The 22,996-nt window shown below is 33.8% G+C and overlaps 2 protein-coding genes across 2 annotated transcripts in view; one reads left to right on the plus strand and one right to left on the minus strand.

The window, feature by feature from the left end:
• The window catches only part of Lrp1b (LDL receptor related protein 1B), a 1,711,024-nt gene that overhangs the window by 1,401,343 nt on the left and 286,685 nt on the right, over window positions 1–22,996 (plus strand). The window contains exons 44-45 of the mRNA XM_048345540.1: window positions 21,764–21,956; window positions 22,550–22,675. Of these exons, the coding sequence (XP_048201497.1) occupies window positions 21,764–21,956; window positions 22,550–22,675 (319 nt within the window). The remainder of the gene's footprint in view (window positions 1–21,763; window positions 21,957–22,549; window positions 22,676–22,996) is intronic.
• Window positions 20,185–20,925, minus strand: LOC125350717 (chromobox protein homolog 3-like). The gene has a single exon (XM_048345542.1). It carries the CDS (start codon window positions 20,866–20,868, stop codon window positions 20,317–20,319), a length of 552 nt encoding a protein of 183 aa, XP_048201499.1. The 5' UTR covers window positions 20,869–20,925; the 3' UTR covers window positions 20,185–20,316.

Genomic DNA, 22,996 nt, shown 5'->3' on the forward strand with positions numbered 1-22,996 from the left:
TTCTTTTCTTTCATCCTTTGTATACATACATAATGGTAGGCTTCATCTGCATTTCCTCATTCTTTCTCTGTCTTTGAGCTATCCTGCTAATTGGGATTCTTGACACTTACAATCAAAGTAATTCCTTAATAGTCAGCTATAACTCTCTTTTAAAAGGGAAACATTTATTTTGTCAAGAGACCAGACCTTTTCTATTTTAAATTTGAATTTATGCAGAAGTGTAATTTACCTCTTTTTCTTCTTTTCAGGGTTACCATTGTGTTCCAGCATGCCTCCTGGGAGCATGTCTGTGGTTGGAAACACAATACTCAAAAGAATGTGTAGGGACCTCTACTATCTCTCTTCTTTGAGCCTAGCTGGAGTGCTATGTGAAATGTATATTATTTGATCACAAGATTTAGTTTTGCTCAACATCAATATTTAATATTTCTAGACTTTGTATCTCTTTTGTCCAGAACTGTGAATTGTACATAACTTACCAAGGCATATGCTCTATATTACATAAATATTGCAGAAATGCAAGACACTGGGTTAAAGAACAGAGTTTTTATTTCCACAACAGCTCAGCAGCCAGACTACAAATGAGCCATTGGTCTCCCTTATGTAACCCTAGACAAGCTAGTGAGAACAAGGGAAATATTTGGAAGGAAGAAGAGCTCAGGTTGCAGTGCATGGATGGGAAGGAAGAACAATGGATTTTCTTATAGTTATATGTAATGCAGACACAGAATTCTTCATTCAATTCCCCAGAGAGAGTGGGAAACAAAAATGCAACCTTTAATCTATTCAGACTACTTGAGAAAAGGGTCAAAATTCTCACTGCATCCTTTTAGGGTGTGAATATGCCTATCAAGGCCCAGATAAATTCTAGGCATTGCTCAGTTTGTAAGGCCAAGGGAGCCATCCATGTTGTGGAATTAGTTTTGTTTTTGATATTTTGACATACTTGTCAAGTAAACCTGGAGCCTTGAAGTTTAACATATTAATCTAGACCTCATGCTGTTTAACTCTCATGGGAAAATAAGTTGTATTAGCTTGTTGGATCAACTAAATTATCAAATATTTTAAGCTTTCTGATATGTTAATATGACAATGTATCTGAGAAAGGGAAAGAAAATATTCTTTCAAATATATAATATATATATATATATTTACTACGTGCATATGTGATATGTGTGATAAATTATACAACTGGTTCAGTTCTTTGTTGTTGCAATATATGAGTGTGATGATTGACATTAACTATGTGTTCCATAGACAATTGAGCTGAGCATATTTTATTTCTCTTTCCTCATAGATACACTTATATGCATACATATATATGTATATGTGTGTTTGTATATATTTATGTATGTATAAATTTTCTGTCTCATTAGAGTACAATTTTTTCCCAAAACACCAGGAAACAAAATTCCTTTTCCCACCATATTAAATTACACAGTTTTCCACCTTTCTTCTCTGAAGGAAACTTAAAAGAGTTATCTTTTACTCCTTTCCCATCTTTCTTTCCTTCTTGCCCTCAGGAAACTTTACTTTTGTTATCATTCTCTTTCATTCACAAGTCAACTAGACAAATATTCCTGTTCTCCTAGGAAAATGACTCCAGTGGAAAAATAAGCACTAAATATGGTTAAGTAAATACAGGATGAATTCAACAGAGATAAATGCTGAAAATATAGCCAATGGAAATAAGAATCCCAACTTTGTCATCATCACAATTGGCTTTGTCATAGACTTGTGTTGACTTTCCAGCATGAAAATAGTTTCTTTTTTTTTTTTTTTTCAAATTTCTATTATCAAACTGATGTACAGAGAGGTTACAGTTTCATACGTTAGGCATTGGATATATTTCTTGTACAGTTTGTTACCTTGTCCCTCATACCCCCCTCCCTCTTTAGTGGTTGCTAACCTTATCTCTATTCCTAAAGGCCATGACTTAATAAATGGGAATAAAAGTGAAATAAGTAAAATAAAAATAATATATTTAATAGGCTACCTTTCCTTACAAAATAAATTAAAATCTAATTATGATTTGAAAAAACTGTGTTGTATTATATCACAATTTGTGACCTATAACTTTTTTTTCTAATCAAAATTATGATGCTCACTAGTAACCTCCAAAGGTTAAATTAGAGATTAGAAAGACTTATGAACATTTAGTCTGGTATTACTCTCTAATTTTTAGGTAAAACTTAAAAATGTCATTGTTTTACATAATGATTAATTTATCCATGCTCTGAAAAATACTAGGCTATTAAACAACACTTTTCTAGGTGACAGTATAGAGAAAGAACAAAACTCTTTTAAAAACTATAATTCATTTTCTTTTAGGATCATATTATGTTCAGTTATATAACTATTTTACTGCTAACAAATACAACTGAAATTGGAAGGCTAAAAAATTATTTGGAACACAGCTCAGTATTTGCCTAGCTCACCCTTGATTCAATGCTCAGTCTCCACACAAAAGAGTTCTCAGTCAATAATTATTTACATCTAAATTAGATACCATTGTAAAGCCGAAATAATAATATGTCAATAAAGAATTTTTATAAAAATGTAGCATTACTAGGCTTACTATCTGGAGAGATGGTAAGGGAAGTAAAAATTAGCTGTAAATGCTGTGATAGGCAAATCACTGTTACAAGTATCCATTTTCATACTTTTCTGAACTTCAGGATAATTTATGGGTAGGTCTCCATGCCTATTGTGGTAAACCTCTTTCATTAGTTGACTGAGTATAGTAGAAGATAAATTGAACTGATGTGGAAATGTTTTTAAATTGTGTATTACACCTTTATCTATGTAATACTAATTGTCCTGGCAAATAAAACAGACACTGTCAATATATCCGGAAAGAAATACGGTAGAGTTACAATATGTTATTCTGTCAGCAAAATAATTAGATAAGTATGTAATAGAATTAAAGGTCAATGCTTACATTGAAGGGCTCACTAAAATTTAACTTAGTATAGATACCATTGGCTCCCCTACATGTAGTTACTTTCAAGTTAATGATACTACAATATATATTTGGTCTATACACCAATTACAAGTGGAGTGATATATGACTGTATACTCACTTCAGGGCAAGAAGTAGGACGAATTAGATAAGCCCAGAGTGAGATGAGTGATTTTAAACTTACAATATAAATATCAGAACAATGAATTGATCTAAACATCTGGCTTCAAGAATGCTTGAGTTTGGAATTGGAATTGAAGGTGTAGCTGAAATTAAGCGGATCTTTGCCTGTGAGTGAAAAAGAAGCAAGAGCTTGAGTTTCTAAATTGAAGCCCAAGTGCCGAGAGAGAGAAAGACAGACAGACAGAGAGAGAGAGAGAGAGAGAGAGAGAGAGAGAGAGAGAGAGAGAGAGAGAGAGAGAGATTTGAGTTTGACTGCTTTGCATATTTTTTTGTGGTTTCGTTGAATTTTTGGAACCCATACACACCTAAGTCTGAGTATCTATCATTTTTAAATGTAACATGTCTGTCTTTCTACTGGTGACATTTTTAGATTGGCTTATATTGCTAGTAATTGTGTTAGCTATGCTCCTTTTTTGTACTCGTATTCCTATCTCCCAAATTTTAGTTGGCCTATAGTAAATAGCAAAGAAAAGTCTGGAAATCAGTGCATTGTGATTAAAAATAATTTGTTCTGGAAAAGACAAATTTTCGAATTCTGACCCAAGTACCTGATCAGGAGGTTGCATTACAAATGCTCAAGTGACCACAAACAGGACAAGGACTTTTAAATTCTGAATGATAATACAGTGCATGCATTGTCTGGGTCATCACACACATTAGAGGTATCCGGAGTATACACATACTCTTGGTTTAGCCAAAAGTCTGCTTTGCAAATGATCAAGAGAATAAAGATCAATCATGTTCATTATTGTGATGCCTTCCTTAAGGCCTCTTTTCTACATTGCTGAACTCACTTGGATCTGTTTTAGCCTTGTTTCTGAGCTAAAACATTACGCCTTTACCATTTTCCTGTCTCTCTCCCTGAAATTCATATAAAATACTGAATATAATCAACAATACAAGCAAGGTGTACTTAAACCTCTGAAATCATTGCATTAGTGCAGTTAAATCTACTGAAAATACACATTATATGAACAAAACCTACAATGTAATATGAGAACACATGAAATAATCTGGTAAATAAATCATATCTCTATATTACTTAAATTTGGCAAATTTAAAAAATACAGGCCTTTATATATGCCAATAAAGAGTTAAGATTTGGTTTAGGAAATAAAACTATTAGAGACAGAAGTATTCATAAAGATTATTCATTTGGATTTTTCTCATTTTAGAGATTCATAATTTGCTCAGAAGTATAGATCTAATCTCTCCTTATAAACAAATACTCTCCTTAGAATCTGCACACTTTGTTCAAGATCCTTTTGAGTTTATCACAGAGACAGTATGTTCTTTCATGAAAGTTCTCCAAGACCAAATATGACAAGTCTATCATGGGTAAACACTGGGGCTCTGATGAAACGCAGAAAAATGGTTTGAAAAGTGTAAAAATAGAATAATTTTCCAGAAGAATAATCTTCCAGAGAAACTTTTGTTTTATATGTACAAGGTGAAGCTACTATCATCTCATTTTCTAAGAGAATTAACATTTTTTTCTTTCTTACACATCTTGCCTAATGCCTCAAAATGTGTTCACTGACAAATACTGCTTATTTAATGATTTTTTTTCAATGTATGATCGGATGACCACTAACATTTGGATTATATTAAATCATCAGTTACTTATCCAAATTCAGTAAAAGGGAGATTGTTTTATTATCTATTTGATGGAAGCAATGCCAATAGGCGATTCAGATACTCCATAGTCAGTGGCATGTCCTTGAACTATTGGAACTGCTCACTTTTGGTCATCTTTTTGGCAGCTGCCAAACCATAATGCTAAATGACACAACTTAAATGAACTAAAATAAATCTTTTTGGGAAAAAAATCCCATAATACTTTTCCTTCTAAAAGTAACTGATTAGACTGCCTTCATTCACACAGAGACTATTCATAATAATTTGACACCCTCTCATTCAGAGTTATGGCTATTTCATTTTTCTGAATCAGTGAAAAAAAGTACTCTGTGCAAGTATTCACGTATTTTATGCCATGGGAGGGAGCAGCCAAAATGCTTCTGGTCACATGAGGAAGGAAACTTTCCATAAAGTGTAAATGAGCATCTAAATTACAAAATGACTTGGAGGATGTATAATACTGATGCTTCTACAAACAGTGTATCTACAAACATTTATCTTGAAGATGAATTTTATTAAGAACCTTAAAATGCATGGGGAATGACATTAACATAAAGTAATAGTGACTTCTGGCAATGTTAAATTAGAGCAGAGCGGAGCATTTTTGTGGAAGATCTGCTGCCATATATATTTTAAATCCTTAATTAAATTAATTTCTGGAAAGTATATGCAAAGAGCTGCAGTTTGAAATGTAGATAAATGAATATCAACATGGATAGGGAGGAAAGTATTGAATTTTAAATTAACTACAAAAATGGAAATCACTCCCTTTATCCTCACATTTTTCTTCTTTTTCTATTACACAATTTCTCATTTATTGGACACAGGAGGTATTACTAGTAAAGCTATTTAAAATGTGAAGCTTAATTAATTATTTTTACTCTGATCCATCCTTGGGCAAAATGTTTCCATGTGTGAGAATTTGTTAGTACACAGCCTTTGGGTTAAAATGCCTGCTTAAAAAAAATTACAGCCTTGAAAACTAGTGAATTATGTAATCAATGTAGCAGCTGAGACTGATTGTTAAGAGTCATAAGAACACACTGACTTATAGTGTAATGATTTCATGTAGGTTCTTCTATGCTTTGTAAAGAAAACTTTTTTTTAATAGTCAGCATGTTTTGCTGTTTGCATAGGTATAACATTATTTATAATATTTGGTATAAGTATCCAGGAGAAAATTACTGGATCATAAGGTAGTTCTATGTTCCTATTTTTAATGACACCTCCATACCGCATTTCAACCAAGAGTGTATTAGAGTTCCCTGTTGGCCTTGCCTTCCCTAGCATCTCTTATATTTTTTTTTCTTGTTTGACCAGTCTAATTGGGGTAAGGTGGAATCTCAGTTTTGCTTTCATTTGCATTTCCTTTATGGCCAGAGATGTTAAGCATTCCTTTTGTGTCCTTTACCTACTTTTTGTTGTTGTTGTTGTTGTTGTTTGTTTTTTGGCCAGTCCTGGGGCTTAAACTCAGGGCCTGAGCACTGTCCCTGGCTTCTTTATGCTCAAGGCTAGCACTCTGCCACTTGAGCCACAGCACCACTTCTGGCCATTTTCTATATATGTGGTGCTGACCAATCAAACGCAGTGCTTCATGTATACGAGGCAAGCACTCTTGCCACTAGGCCATATTCCCAGCCCCTTTTAGCTGTTTTTTACTTCTTCTTCTTCTGAGAAGTCTCTCTTTATCAAAATACCCTTTTAAAAATTAATTTGTTGGTTTTTTTGAAGATACAATTTCTCAAGTTCTCTGTATATTCAGGGTCCTAGGCTATTCTCTAATATTTAGGTTTCAAAATTTTCTCCTATTCTGTAGGCTGTCTATTTAGCTTGTTGGCTATGTCATTTGCTGTGCAGAGACCTCTTAGTGGATGTAATCCCATTTTTCAAGTATTTCTTTGATTTGCTGTTCTTCTAGATCTTTAATCAGGACCCCTACTGTTTCCCTTATTTTTTCCTAATCATTTCATGGTTTCAGGTTTTTAATACATTTGAATTGATGCTGGTACAAGTTGGTGTCCAGTTTCCATTTTCTACATGTGGATATCAGTTTTGCTAATGCTGCTTTTGTTGAAGAGATTGTCTTTCTTCCAGCCTATGTTTTTTGCTCCCTTATCCAATATTAAATGAATGTAGGTCTGTAGGTTTATTTCTCTGTCCTCTATTTATGTTTATTGCAGTATAAGTCACTATAGTCAAGATATGGAATCAGCCTAGATTCCCCTCAGTGGACAAAAGGATCAATAAAATATTACATATATACACTTTGGAATTTTACTTATTTGTTAGAAAGAATGATGTGTTATTGTAAAAAATATGGAAAAATTACATTAAATTATTAATTAAGCCACATACTTGACAAGAAATACCAGGGATTCTGCATATATTTATATTTGTATCTTTGAAAAAATTACTACTTAATTGAAGAAAGCTTTATTGACTAGAATTCCAGGATACATTTCTTTTTTTGCTGTGGATATAGACTCAGTAAGATCTGTCAGTATTTAACATCAAGCAGTTTTCAATAGCATTGTTGTTCCTCTAGAATGGGGAGCTTTTTTTTTTTTTTTTTTACTGACAATGTAAGTACTTATATGTAGTGTTAGCCTTTTGAATTTTATACAAAGCAGATTAAAACTGAGCATGATAAATGTATGTTGATTGTTCTTGTACCATTTAGAAATAGTATTTACATTATTTATATGAATCACTTGGCTTAAAATTCTAATAGCACACCTTCTACAAGCCAATACAGATCTCAGGTTTTTTGTCATTATTCCAAGTCACATGTGGAGATATATATAGATATATAGATACATATAGATATATAGATAGATAGATAGATACATACATACATACATATATAGATAGATAGATATAAAGAGATAGATACAGATTGATAGATATAGATAGATATAAATATATAGATATATATTGCAGTAACGGTAAGTTTATTAATATGTTCCAAATTTGTGAAAAGGAGAAGGGGGTAGAATGTAGTTTAAGAAACCAGTGCATATCCTAACATCATGAAGAAAAGTGATGGACATCTGGGGTTTGGAGAGATGAGTGAAATATTTGAAAGAGGTGGCATTGATCAAGATGTATTATGTCCATAAGCTGCTGTCTTGAATGGAAACATCTTTGTACAACTATATATACTCACATGTATAGGGAAGATCTTTGAGTATTTTCTGTTTGTGACAAATTAGCAGAATGGGAAAACTTAATTCATTATTACTAAAGTAGAATTTACATCATAATATGTCACACAAATACACATATACACATATATAGAGATTTATATATATAACATGTTATATATATATATTTAAGTAAAGTCACATTTTAAAGTCATTTACTCATTGAATAGTTTTCTGTCCAATGAATGCAGAATGAATGATTTATCTCTGCATAATCGACTACATGACAAATAAACCAATGACACTGATTCTAAAGTAGTGTTCTTTGTGTTGTTCATCTTATCCATCTCTCTCATTCAATATGTTATAATTTTAGTTTTAGCAACAAGGCATTACAGTTATTACTGCACTAAAAAGAAAATGTAGCAAATACACAATCCATAAACTTCTGGTTCTCTACCTCAAATACCTTCTCATATTTTGTGTATCTTTTGATAAATTGTGAATGAAGAATGGGCTTTTATATTTAGAAAATATTTTCCCTAAATTCACATGTGAAACACATTCACATCAACTTCAAAACTCCTTTGAATGTTTATTTTGAAATTAATTACAACTGTACCAACAAGAAATGCATTTCTGTTAGTAGTATAGCACAGTTGAACATCTTTTATAATGTCAGCATGATGAATCACTTTCTTGTGAAATCTCTTTGATAACAAACATTCTGTTTTCTGAGTATCATCTTGTTCTGCAGGTTTAAATCAATGAAGTGACACCAGTTAGGAAAGTGGTTGCAACATTAGAAGATTGTCACCTGCTTCCCAAGGTTGTATTGTGTATCGTGAACTAGCCGACAGCTATTTTGCCCTTCTATATTTAAAAATAATATTTCACTTACACAGTAACCACAGAAAATAGCAAGATTCATGTTAAGGAAAAGTTAGAAAAATTCCTAATGCCACTGACCTAGACAATGTTGACATTATGTTAGCAGTGTTGGTAAATTTGTACCTCTTTCTTCACAGCTGTGTGTGTGTTTGTGTGTGTGTAAATGTGTAGGTAAGAGGGAAAGAGAAAGGGAATATAATAATAGATGCTCAGGGAATCATAGATTAGTTATGACAAGATAGGTTTTAAACTTGGTTTTGAAACTGGTAAATGTTTCATACTTTAGATCTCTTTTAAAGCCGGGTGCCAGTGCCTCAGGCTTGTAATAGTAGCTATTCAGGAGGCTGAGATCAGAAGGCTGCAGTTTGAAGCCAGCTTGGGCAAGAAAGTCACCTTGAGACTCTTATCTCCAATAAACTACTCAAGAAATCTAGAAATGACTATGCGGTTCAAGTATTAAAACTAATATTAGAAATAAAATAACAATTTAATTTCCTTCAACTGCATTTAAATTTTACATTATTTTACTTTATATAAAATACTCAAATGGCTAAAATATTTGAGAACACATAGGACATACCATGTTTTAATAAATCAGCATTAGCAATTCCCAACTTCTGTGAAATTGGATTTCATAAACATAAACCTGCCTACAGCTAGTCTCAGATTTTGAAGAGAATCAGTGGCATTAAGGCATTCTATTTTTAAGCATGTTGGTGTGTAACTTTTAAACAATAGGAAACTCCTTTTTGTATAATTTTTAATATATTTAAAAGTAAGTGCTTTAATGCAGCAAATGTCCAGTAAAATGTATTTAATAAACTTAGCTACTCAGAAGGCTGAGATCAGAGGAATCTAGCCCAAGGCAACTTATTCATGAATATCCTTTTCTGATGAGTTTGTCCCTCTAACAAAGGCTTACAGGTCCTGATTCAATTTACATTTCTGCTGGATTCTAGGAACTATATCATTGAATTTTTTTCATTATTTCTCTAGTGCTGAGGATTTTGTTTAAGTGGTCTGGACTTTCTTATTGTCTCCCTATACTTTGCCAAGTGTTGCCTCTTAAATTTCCTTAAGTTATTCTAATCAGGGCATCATTTCTCTTTCAGTAGTAATTGATAGAATTATCTCCAATATTGTTAGTCTATTTAGCAGCACAGAATAATAGAAAATGAAGCACTGACAATTTGTTTGAACACATGGTACTGTGAGAAGAGGTTCTGCTGATAGATAATAGGAGATTGTTAAGAAATGTATATGTTTTCTTTCTTGCTGTGTGTGTTTTGTGTTTGTGTGCACACATGCATAAGAACCAGTCCTCCAGCTGGAACTTAGGCCAAGACATTGTCCTGGAGCTTTTTTTGTTCAAGGCTAGTGCTCTACCACTCTGTTTTTTGATGGGTAATTGTAGGTAAGAGTCTCTAGGACTTTCCTCCCAGGACTGACTTTTAAGTAGAATTCTCAGATCTCAGCCTCTTGAGTATCTAAGATTGCAGGTGTGAGCCACATGTGCCTGGCTGGTTTCTGAAATGCATAAGAGATAATGACAGTCTTTTACATGATTGATGTTTATTACTTTCAAAGGTACATACTAAACAATGACATTTAAGTATCGCCCATTTTTTCTATTAACTCTTTCAAAAAAGTTAGCTATTTCTATCACTTTTTTTTTCTTTTTCTTTTTGCCAACTCCAGGGCTTGAACTCAGGGCCTTGGCACTATCTCTGAGCCTCTTTGTGCTCAAGACTAGTACTCTACCAATTGAGCCACAATACCACTTCCAGGTTTTGAAGATAAGTCTCATAGGGACTTTTCTCCCCTGGATAGCTTCCTACTGCAATCCTCAAAGCTCAGCCTCCTGAGTAGCTAGGATTACTAGCATGAGCAACTGGTATTCAACCTTATTTCCACCTATTATGATATGAAATATATGTTTTACCTTATTGATTTTTCCCACATCACCTTTCTTTGCAAAGCAACTGTTGTTGTTTCATTCCAACCCAGAATATACTGCATTCCTTAGCCATATCAGGGGCCAAGTTGTCATTTCTCATAATGATCATTTATGATTTTGTCAGGAAATAAATCAACCAGAATGTTTGTGAAGCCTCTCATTTTGCTTGAATTTTAAATTGCTTGCTTTAATACTTAACATTAGGACATAAGAAATATGTTGTCTGACTTACAAAGCACAATATTTTTTTGTTTGGTTTGATTAGTTTTAATTTTTCCCTCAACAACTTACTAATGAAATGGTAAGATGTGAAAGGCATGTAACCAGGGTCTATGAATGACTGGCGCATATATTTTAAGTATATTTGACATTCCCAAGGACTAATTGTAGAAAAAGTTTTTCCAAAGGAAAATAAATTATTTTGAAATATGAACTTATTGATAGGTTCAAGGTGAAAGTGCCCCAGAATTATGCCTTAATACTGTATTACTGTACAAGGAAATAGAATACAATTTTTGTTGACAGAGCTTCTGACTTACAAATAAAGATAATGTTTAAGCTTGTAAAGGGCACACTTTGTAAACTTCCAGTAAAAGTATTTTACTGTAGAGATAGGGGTATGAATGAGTTTTAAGCAGAAATGGGAAACTGGAGTTAGCTTGATTCTTGGTGGAAACTACTACCTGATAAAAAGACAACATATTTAAGTATAGATTAAGTTTAATATTGATTCTTCCTTTCAATATGCCAGCAGAGGTGGTTCAATCAATGGTAAAATTAATTTTTAAAAAGTTGTTATACTGATGTTTTTGTGTGTGAACATCAAAACTTCCACTTTTATAGGGTTAACTGCCCACCAAAATAATTGGTTTTCTTTACATCTGTTAAACAATTTATTGTTACTCATTTAGCAGCACTTTGAGTATAGTAGTGGGGAAAATCAAATAAATACATGTAAGCTGAAGAGTATATATAGATTTAATTATAAAAATGTACTTACCTATTAATAATGAGTAATTGATGGTAGTTCACATCACCAAGGTAATACCTTGATAAAAATGTGATTTTTTTTGTTTAGTTCTTCAACAGTCCCGTATCACTTATAAATATGTTTCTTTGGCCTAATTATAAAACCACATCAAGTTTCAATCTTTGTCAGTAAAATATTAGTGAAAACAGTATTTGCCGTATGCAGAAATTAAATTTTGTTTTGTATATAATATACATATTTTATACACTATAAACGTGGGATATTTTTACACTTTATAATTAACTAAAATGGTGAAAAGATAAACAAATGAATGGATATGTATGAGTTCTGGCTAAGCAAAAAGTTTAGTTCAGATTATTTAAGTTCTAAATTATGTTCATGTCATTATTTTCTCCCTTCCTTTCCTGAACAGAACAGCAAAAGTACATTTTTTCAACAAATGTCAGAAACTTTGATTCATCTACTTCCAACACTTTTTATTTTTACCAGTCATTAAGGAGGATGAATCAAAAACACTCTTTAAGATTACAAACCAATAATAGTGTCAATCTATTTATTAGTAGTTTTCAGTTATTATCTTTAGGTACTTGTATGAAGTAGTTACTATTTAACAATGCAGTTTATGAATGCAATATCCCCTGATCAATGTCACTCTGAGCAGTTGAGCTTTATTTTCAGAACAGAAATCAGAGTTTCAAATTTGGCCAATGCAAAGGGAGTTCTAACATGTCCATCCTTCCTGTCTTTCTTACGAAGTCCATGTTGGGAGTTTTGCCTCAGAAATCTGAACGATGTGCCCATTAATGTAGTTCTTGCTCAGTTCATATACACAAATGCTCGGCTCTTTCCATTCCATTCCCTTTCCCTGCTCCTTCCTCTTTCCCTGCTTCTTCTTCTTGTCATTTTCCTATCTTGTTTCCTTCTTTTCTTGTTTATTGCCTTCCTTCCTCCTTCCTCCCCCTCTCATGTCACTTTGTCACTTTCTTTCTCTTCTTTCTTTTCTCTTCGTCCTCCCTTCCTTCCTTCCTTTTTTTCTCCTCCTTCCCTCCCTTCCTTCCTAAATGTTGTAGATCCCAGTGCCAATCATGAGATTATAGTGAAGCTTCTCCATCCTTTCTTTAGATGACTTCTTGCTTATTCTACTGGTTAACAGAAAATGTCCAACTTTCTTCCTCTACTATAAAGACACTACTTCTATCATGTAGGTCCACCTTCATGACCTCCTTCTCCTCCTCTTCCTCCCCCCTCCCCCTCCCCTCCCCCTTCTCCTCCCCCTCCCCCTCCTCCTCCCCCCCTCCCCCTCCTCCCCCTCCTCCTCCTCCGTCACTCTCGGACTTGAACTCAGGGCCTGAGCATTTTCCCTGGCTTATTTTTGCTCAGGACTAGCACTCTGCCACTTGAGCCAGAGAACCACTTCTGGCCATTTTCTAGATACATGGTGCTGAGGAATCGAACCCAAGGTTTTATGTATACAAGGCAAGCACTCTTGCCACTAGGCCATATTTCAAGCCCATCATGATTTCTTCTTAAACTAATTAACTCCTGAAGACTTACCTAAAAATACATCTCACAGGGGCAATGTACTAAGGGTGAACATTCATTTATTTTATGTTATTATTCCATGTGATCTTTTACACTTATGAAATATCATGTAGAATATAACAGGCTGCTTACAAAATACAATAAAGGGGGGGCTGGGGATATGGCCTAGTGGCGAGAGAGTTTGCCTCGTATATATGAGGCCCTGGGTTCGATTCCCCAGCATCACATATACAGAAAACGGCCAGAAGTGGCACTGTGGCTCAAGTTGCAGAGTGCTAGCCTTGAGCAAAAAGGAAGCCAGGGACAGTGCTCAGGCTCTGAGTCCAAGGCCCAGGACTGGCCCAAAAAAACCCAAAACACAAAATACAATAAAGGAATATATACTTAAGCTGCTATACTTGTTAAGAAATTAGACTCTTTTCAGATTTCTAAGTAAATAAAAATACATTTTAATACTGGTTCAGTAACTTTATTTATTTATTTTGTCAATTGTGTTGTTTGAACTCAGGGCCTGGTGCTTTCCCTGAGTCCTTTTTGGTGCTGGGGCTGGCTTTGATCCATCATCCTCATATATCAGCCTCCTGAGTAGCAAGGATTACAGGTGTGAGCCACCAGGTCCCAGCTTAAAGTTATTATTATATTACAAATACTCATTTATATTTTTTAAATTTTATTTTTATTTCTCTTTTTTGTTATTTATTTATTTATTTCACAAGGGGTCTTTCTATGCCTGCAGCTTGTAATCTTCCTGCCTCTGCCTCCTCTGGATTACAGGCTTCTATCAACATGCCTTGTTTAATTTAATTTTAAAATAAGAAAAACAATTTTGTTGGAACAATTCTGTAGGGAAAAAATAATAAAAGTTAATCACATAGTTAGCTTTCATAACTAAAATGTAAACTCGGGTTTATAACTGCATGATATTTTCAAAACATTTGTACATAGATCTGAACAACGGCCCTTTGGATTTACTGGAGCAGGTTTTGAATGGGTGCAGTTTAGAGATTTGCAAAATGAAATTAAAAAGAAAAATGAGAGAGAGAGAGAGAGAGAGAGATATTTTCTAATACCCTTTGCTAAAGCTGACCCAGCTCTTCTGAGTTTGGATAGAAAAGTTGAGTCCATGTTATTGGATGTATTTATTCTTAGACCTTGCTCTATGCCCTTTCCATCACATCACAGGACACAGAATTCTAACTTTACACTCAGTAAGGACCACCACTCCTCCAAATCAGGTAGTCAGTAAGGCACAGACAATTTCTTTTCTCTAAATATAACATGATACCCCCCCATTCATGCCATCTCAGATTTCTTCAAAATATAGCCACACAAAATAAAACAACACATTCTAACAAACTTTAAAGCTGTGTCTGGAGATATCTATACCTCTGAATATACGTTCTTATAAAGTTCTTCAACTTATGTGATGTTTATAAATATTCTCTCTCTTTTTCTTTCTCTTTTTTATGTTCTTCTCATTCTCTTCCTCTTCACATACCATATCTTCAGAACCATTGCTGAAATGAAGACTTTCCTTTGGCTAGTTAGTCTCAGGAGCAGCTTCCCATCAATCTTCTCAGCACTTGAGCTTTATATTCAACACACAGGTGCACATTCAGATTTACCTCTGTTCTTTCATCTGTTGGTATTTGTAAGCCATGAGAAGAGCTATTTGTCTAGGATACTTATAATTTAGGTTTAGGAAAAGACTTTGAATAAATTTATTAGATAATAAACACATTTGTTTTTTTTAAACTACCCTGTTTTCTTAATGTAGTTTGTCTTCAAAAAGTATTTTTGATTTTGTAGCATATACAATGAATTATTGTCTGCATTCTTCCTTCCCCTTCATTTGCCACTGATAAAGTTGCACTGTATTCATAAACTTTTGTTGAATGACAACTCCTTTGTATAGATACTTAAATATAATAAGTATACTTATTTATTATTATTTTTAATTTATTTTATAGTCCTGGGGCTTGGACTCAGGGCCTGAGCACTGTCCCTGGCTTGTTTTTGCTCAAGGCTAGCACTCTACCTCTTGAGCCACAGCTCTACTTTCAGCCTTTTCTGTTTATGTGGTGCTGAGGAATCAAACCCAGGGCTTTGTGCACACTAAGCAAGCACTCTACAGCTAAGCCATGTTCCCAACTCCAATAAATATATTTAAAATACCTTTGAGAAATTCTGGTCATTAGTTTTAAATTTTTAATGCAACTAATAGGTGTTAAAGTTCACTGATTTAAATTTGAAAGGTTTCACACACTCACATTTAAGAATCTGATATCACAACGAAGACACCAAGCACATCCATGTCTCCTGAAAATTACTTTATTTCTTTGTAAACTCCTGTTTCCCCACCCCCTCTAACTCCTCTATTCCCAACACACATCATCTGTATGTTATCATTTGACAATTGTTTACATGTTCTATATGAATGGTATCTTTGAAGTCCTTCCTGCCTGGCTTCTGTCAGTTACAGTAATCATTTTGAAATGTGTCCATGTTATATATCAATATTTTAACTGTTGTTTTTCTTTTCAAAGTAGTATACCATACTATGTATTAAATAAGAAAGAAGAATCATTATGAGCACATGTTAAATTTCAGGCCAGATATTTCTCAGGATTATTTTGTTAGCCATAGAGACTACAAGATGAGATTTTTATAGTAAGAGAGAAATATTGGTCTCAATGCCAAACATTAGTAAAAGAAGGAACTCATAGCTAAGAGCAGAATGAGAGCAGAAAATTAATAAAAGAAAACCTTAGGGATGATAAGAGAGGATTCTGTCTAAACCAATTTACAGGACTTTTATTGAAAGTAGGTCACAATAATCAGACTTTACCTGGAGAATACTGGAATGTAGGAAATTTGGTCAAATATTTAGGGGGATCTAGTATTAATGGATGGTGATTCTGGCTCACACAGATTTATCAATAATTTTGCTAAAAAATGAACTCTTAGGGCTATGCCCCAGGAAAAAAGCCCAAAGACAGGGCTCAATTCAAACACACCTCAGTAGAACCTTAATAGAATAGATTAAGGAGATATTTGTTTTAATATTCACTTTTTTACATTAAGTAGTTGGACAAAGAGGTTCCAATACCAGTACTCAGATTAGGAGTACAATGAACTTTGATCAGTGTTACCTCTTCCATCATCATTTCTTAAGATTCTTATTCTCCCCTGACCTCTATATCATGGAGTTCAATTTTCACATGGTATCTTTGAATACAGTGACTATATTTGCTTATCCTTTCTCCTTCCACTCATCTACCCTTCCCCAGTGCTCCCATTTCTGATCTACTTTTGCTCAAGGCTACTACTCTACCACTTGAGACACAGTGCAACTTCTTATTATTCTGTGATTAGTTGGAGATAAGAGTGTCACAGACTTCCCAAACTTGGTTTTGAACCATGATCTTCAGATCTGGGCCTCCTGAGTAGTTAGAATTACAGGAGTGAGCCACCAACACCTGGTATTATTAAAGTTAAAATTTCATTTTCTTTAATTCCTTTTATTACTGATTTGGAAGAGTTCTTTTCATATGATGTATGCAAAACTTTTGTTACATTTATGAAAATTTGTTGTCATATTTTGGCATTACTTTTTCTGGCCAGTGTCATTTAAAGAACAGAAGTTGTATATTTTGATGAAATTTACATTATCACACTTGTTAATTGATCTTGCTGTTTTCATAAACCAAGTCAAGCTTATAGCGTGCTCTCAGTTTACTTTTGCACATGGTAGAAGATATGAATAGAAGTACTTCTTCCACCTATCTAAGCAGTCAAGCACCATTTGTTGAAAAAATGTATTATTTTGTTTTGAATAGTCTTTGTCTTTTTGTCAAAAATTAGTAACCTATCCATACATAGCAGTATGTATGAGTTTGTAGATTTTCTCTTGTTCTGCTTTTGTTTTGACAGAACTGGGATTTAGACATAGGCTGTCTAATACAATTGTATTTGCACATATTTGCATGACTAGTTGAGTCATGTCTTCATCTTTTTAAGGTTTTTCATTACATTTCTTATAAAGTTGCAGGCTTTTCCTATTTATAAGCCTTTTTTGGTAAAATATTCCTACCTATTTCTCTAGTTGCTAGGCTTGTAAGCATGTTTCATCATGCCTGAGTCATTTTATTCGGAAGGATTTTCAGTAGCTGTTTTCATAATCTAGCTTCAAACTGTGAATTTTCCAGAAGATGCCACCCAAAAAGTTGGGGTTACAGCTGTAATACATGCTTCATAACATCTCACAAACCTGGGGCTTGAACCTAGAGTATGAATGCTGTTCTTCAGTTTTATTTTTTTGCTCAAATCTAATGTTCCATCACTTAAGCCACAGATCCACTTTCAGTTTTTTATTTTATTTTAATGACACTTCATTGGAAATTTAATTGGAAATAAAACTCTGACAGACTTTTCTGCCCTGGCTGACTTCTAAAGGATTCTCAGATCTCAGTCTCTTGAATAGCTAAGATTAAGGCATGAGCCACAGGCATCCAGGGAATTCATGTTTTTTTGTTGTTGTTATTTTGATTTTTTTCCTTAATTTTATTGTCCAGGTGATGTATAGAGGGGTTATAGTTACATGTGTAAGGTAATGAGTATATTTCTTGTCAAACTGTTTAGAATTTTGTCATGTTCAATTTAATGTAATTTTACTTCTGTTCTTTCAGTGTTGGTGCATTTATTTTTTCTGGCTTTATTATACTGTCTAGATTTCAAGCTAATGAGTAAAGGTACCTGAGTGGTTCTTAAATGGTATATTTTATTTCTACAGATATGATTTATTATCTTTTTTACTGAATCCATAGAGCCAGATTTTAAAATTTCTTCATGTTCTATATTGTTTCTCTATTTTCTAGTTCTTTAATTTGTTTTCTGATTTTTTTTTTTTTTTTTTTTTTTTTGGCCAGTCCTGGGCCTTGGTCTCAGGGCCTGAGCACTGTCCCTGGCTTCTTTTTGCTCAAGGCTAGCACTCTGCCACTTGAGCCACAGCACCACTTCTGGCCATTTTCTGCATATGTGGTGCTGGGGAATTGAACCCAGGGCCTCATGTATACGAGGCAAGCACTCTTGCCACTAGGCCATATCCCCAGCCCTGTTTTCTGATTTTTAAAGCTATTTTTTTCTTTCAATTTAGTCTTCATATCCTTCTCATGTAGATTGTTAAGGTGAACAATGAAGTCACTGACTTGAATTTTTCTTCTTTTTCACTTTTTTTTTTTACAGAGTATTCCAATGGTATAAATATTACATGTTCTTAAAATTTTCTGAGTTTTATTTTTGGAGTTATCAGTTCCGTCCTTTTAGAGTTAATGGTTTGATCCTTTCAAATATCAACTTTAAGGTTTGGTAGGCAGGAATAAAGCAGAGTTTAGGGTTCAAACGTCCCCACTTGCTAAGAAAAGACTAATAACAAGTCTAGTCATAACACCACTAATCAGAACACTGTTGGGTCTGACATTGACAGCAGACATGATTATGATCTGTGTAAACCCTAGAGCTCTTGTCTAAACTTTTTTTATGTTTTCTTTCACCAATATGAAGTAGTTGCATCACATAAAGGTATGTGTGATTGTTAGCACTTAATTGAATATGCCAGGAGGGTCTAAGCAGATATCCACAGCTTTCTGCTGAACACTCTCATATCTAATATTATGCCCTGTGATATGTAAACCTCCCATCTGTAACTTTCACTGTTTGGTTCCTGTAAGCTAATTGCATCCACTGTGGAACATACTTTTTTTTTTTTTATTATGTCTAGTAATACCTAAACCTTTACTGACGTAGAGATAAAGCCCGGAGAAGACTTCCTTTGTATATTTTCTTAGTTTCTTGGTTATCCTGAAAAGTAAATCTGTGCCTTTTGGGTCCATCTAGGTGTGAATAGAAGGTTTTGGTTTTTTTTGTTTTTTTTTTTTAAGGAATATAAAACTATTTATTGACCACTGTTCACCATTATTTACAATAAAGTAAATATACAGTTGGGTAACATTCTGATTACTACAAAGTTGTTTCTCTGGCTTTTGTGGAACCAGTAACCCAATACTGAAAACAATTGAGCCTACATGTAAGGAATGAGTTGGGGTAAAGAAAAAGCATGCAGGTCAATAATTATAAAATTCTGTCCATTCATTTAGACCAGTAGGTCCTAAATAGTCACATCTCTAACCAGCTGATTTTACATTTCCATGAGCTGAGTGTTAGATAGCCCATGACCAATATTTTGTAAAGGAATGCTCACTACAGAAAATTTTAGTGAAAGGAAATCAAGATTTCTCATCTGGGAGAGGGAAGTTGTTATTAGCTTAAATTTTTTTCTTTCAAGAAGTTTTGCAAAGCTATTGCATTTGCATATCTATGGCAGAGGCAGGAGGACCTAAAGTTTGAGGCTAGCTAGCCTGGCTACCTAGGAAGTTCAAGGTGAACCTGAGCTGCCTAGAGACCCTGTCTCAAAAATCAACAAAAAACTAAAACAAGGGCCAGGGATGTAACTAAGTGATACATCATTTACCTACATATACAAGGCTGTGGGTCTGATGCCCAACACCTCTAAACAAGCAAAATCTCCAAAACAAAAAACTACCTATGTAAGTATTTTGTTTACACACACACAAACACAAAAAAGAAAATTCAGGATGGTCCTTCAACATAGCAGTTAAAGACAAGTTGTTCTAAGTAATGACCCCCAAAAAATTGCCTAATATTAAAAAAAGCCACAATCTGTTTCTGGATGCAGAGGAAATATACCATGGTATTAAACATTTTTTTTTCTGCTAAAGCAACTACAGAAAACCTTTATTATATTTGTTCAAAGTAACCAGTGCTATTGAGGAAAAAAGAAAAACCTCAACTTCCCAATACTACTTTCAAAACCAACATGTCATACTTGATTTTCATTAGAATGCAGTTATTGTTTCACACCATTAATTCAAAAACCAAGACTCTGATTTTATATATATGTATAAATATATATAAAAAGCAATGCAAAAAATTATTGAGCTTCATCTTCTGGACAAGAATGCCAAGTTAGTCTCTCTTCATAGATAGCAATCACAATCTGAGGACACTTCATATTCGCCTCTTTTGCCAGCACCAAGTCAGCTTCATCTGAATCTTTCCATTTCATAAGAAACATCAATTCTCCACTGCTGTCTGTGGCACCAATTATTCTTTTAGGATCCAGACTCCTAGCAAACCCCCTTGGTTTATCAGCAGCATCTCTTTTCTTCTTTGATTTGCTATCATCAGATTCACTGTCCGATAAAGATTTTCTTTTTGTACTATCCTTTTCTTTACCAGCTTTTTGAGAATTAAGAAATGCTTCAATTAATTCGGGACAATCTAAGTTTTCTTCAGGTTCCCAAGTATTATTAGCATCTGTAAATCCCTTCCATTTCAGGAAATAGTCTACCTTCCCATTCACTACAAGTGGGTCCAGTACATTTTCTGCAACAAATTCTTCAGGATCTGCTTCTTCAACTTTTTTACTCTTTCCATTCTGTTTCTTTCCCATTTTTTGCGATGTAGTCTTGTTAGAGGCCATTTTTAATTGTAGACTTGAAGAGTTATTACTCAGATGCTCCGGTCGCCATCCTGCAGCAGCAGCCTCTCCGGCCCGCAGGCTTCCAGCTCCAGTCCTAGAAGGTTTTTTTGTTTGTTTGTTTTTGTTTTTCTGTTTTCGAATGTTCATAATGCTTTAACCGCTCACATTAAAAGCTTTTTGAACAGCTTGAGCCTTAATGTTCTTTACACTTGATATACATATCTAAGAACTCTGTGTCTGCTGTATTACTGATAATCCAGCAATAAAAGTAAAAAGTATTAGCTTTTCGACTTGTCAATTCTGTATATTGATACTGAACAGATCTAGTTGTATATACAAACTGAATGACTTATTGAATTACAAGTAGAGTGACCTTATCAAAAATTCTCAAATTGAACATTCCCTTAAATCCTAAGTTTTCTGAATACTGATATGATGCTGGAAGTGGAAAATTCCATTCATATTCTTATGTGACTGGATGAATCACATAAGTCTCAGGAAACATAAAAATTTTTCATGCAATCACCTTCAGGCTATGTCTATACATGAAATATTAATGGATTTCATGTATAAACTTAGGTCTTATCTCAAGACATTTTGTTATTTGTATGAAAAGATTTTTAAAATATGAAGAAATAAGTGTGAAACACTTCATATTGTAAGCATATCACATAAATTAAACACTGCATATAGACAGAATATTAAGAAAATATATGACAAATTCTAATGATGATTAAAATCATTTGAACTAAACTGAAGGAATACTATGGAAATATATTAAGTAATTTTTAATGTGACAATTCCATTTTATCAAACTAATCTGCATTTACATAGATTTTGGGGGGGCAAGAGATGCTAATATCTTGTTGTGAAAGTATATTTTAATTTATTCCAGGTAATTGTCAAATCTGGGCCAGGGACTTTTCTTAGTTTGGCTGTTCATGACAATTACATCTTCTGGTCAGACTGGGGCAGAAGAGCTATTCTACGCTCCAACAAGTACACAGGAGGAGACACCAAAATTCTTCGTTCTGACATTCCACACCAGCCAATGGGTATCATCGCTGTTGCCAATGACACTAATAGCTGTGAGTTACAATAGACAAAATATTTTCTAATTATGTGTTCTCTAGTAATACAAGGTTTGTTTTCTTATTGTTTGGGGGAATGATACTCAGGGTCTCACTATAGAAAATACCACAATTGTTGAAAAGTTTATGTTTTTAGTGCTTTATCATCAGAAGAACAATCTACTTTATTTATTTATCTTAAAAGCTCTGCCACAATCTCTCATAGTCCTCTTATTAAAAAACATTCACTTTGAATTGTTTCCAGTGTAATTAAACTGTACAATAAGTATTTCCTCTGAGCCGAAAAGTCTCCATTCATTAAAGTGTTTACAACATTGAAGTCTTAGTATCAATATAGTTTATAGTGAAACTAGTTCACTGGCTCCATTAACATCTTAGACAAATATATCAGAAAGATGTTATGATATATATTACATATTTTCTAATAAACTTATGTTCTGTAAGGTGTGGATTTTGAAAAGTCCTGTACTTGTTGTGTATGGGATGTCATTGAAAAGTTGAGGCAATTCAGCAGTTTAAAATTTATCTGTAATTAAGAAAGAATATACATCGAATAGGAAAACATGATGTATAAAGCCTTATCATTGTAGGTGAACTTTCTCCATGTACATTATTGAATGGAGGCTGCCATGACCTTTGCCTTCTGACTCCTGATGGCAGAGTAAATTGTTCTTGCAGAGGGGAACGAGTCCTGCTAGATGACAACAGATGTGTGAGTAAGTAAAGAAAATCAAAATGTAATTTCACATTCATTTAAAATGGCTTACATATGTTAAAATTATTTTAGAGTATTCTTCATGTTGTATGCTCCCTTCATAATGGAAATTCAGTGTTTTTCATTTGTAAGCCCATAAGAGTACTTAGCTTACCATCGTGTTTAGTTACAGCACCATATGGCAGTAATAAGCAAGAGAGAGACAAAAGTTTTATCATTGCCATGGAAGACTGGAAGGTGTTAGGATTAAATACTTGTACACCACACTCATCAGAAAACTGGTAAAGCAATCAGAATATAGCTAGTAGAGCAATAGCTTTCA

This window comes from Perognathus longimembris, chromosome 4 (assembly GCF_023159225.1).
Source record: "Perognathus longimembris pacificus isolate PPM17 chromosome 4, ASM2315922v1, whole genome shotgun sequence".
NCBI classification, from domain to species: Eukaryota; Metazoa; Chordata; class Mammalia; order Rodentia; family Heteromyidae; genus Perognathus; species Perognathus longimembris.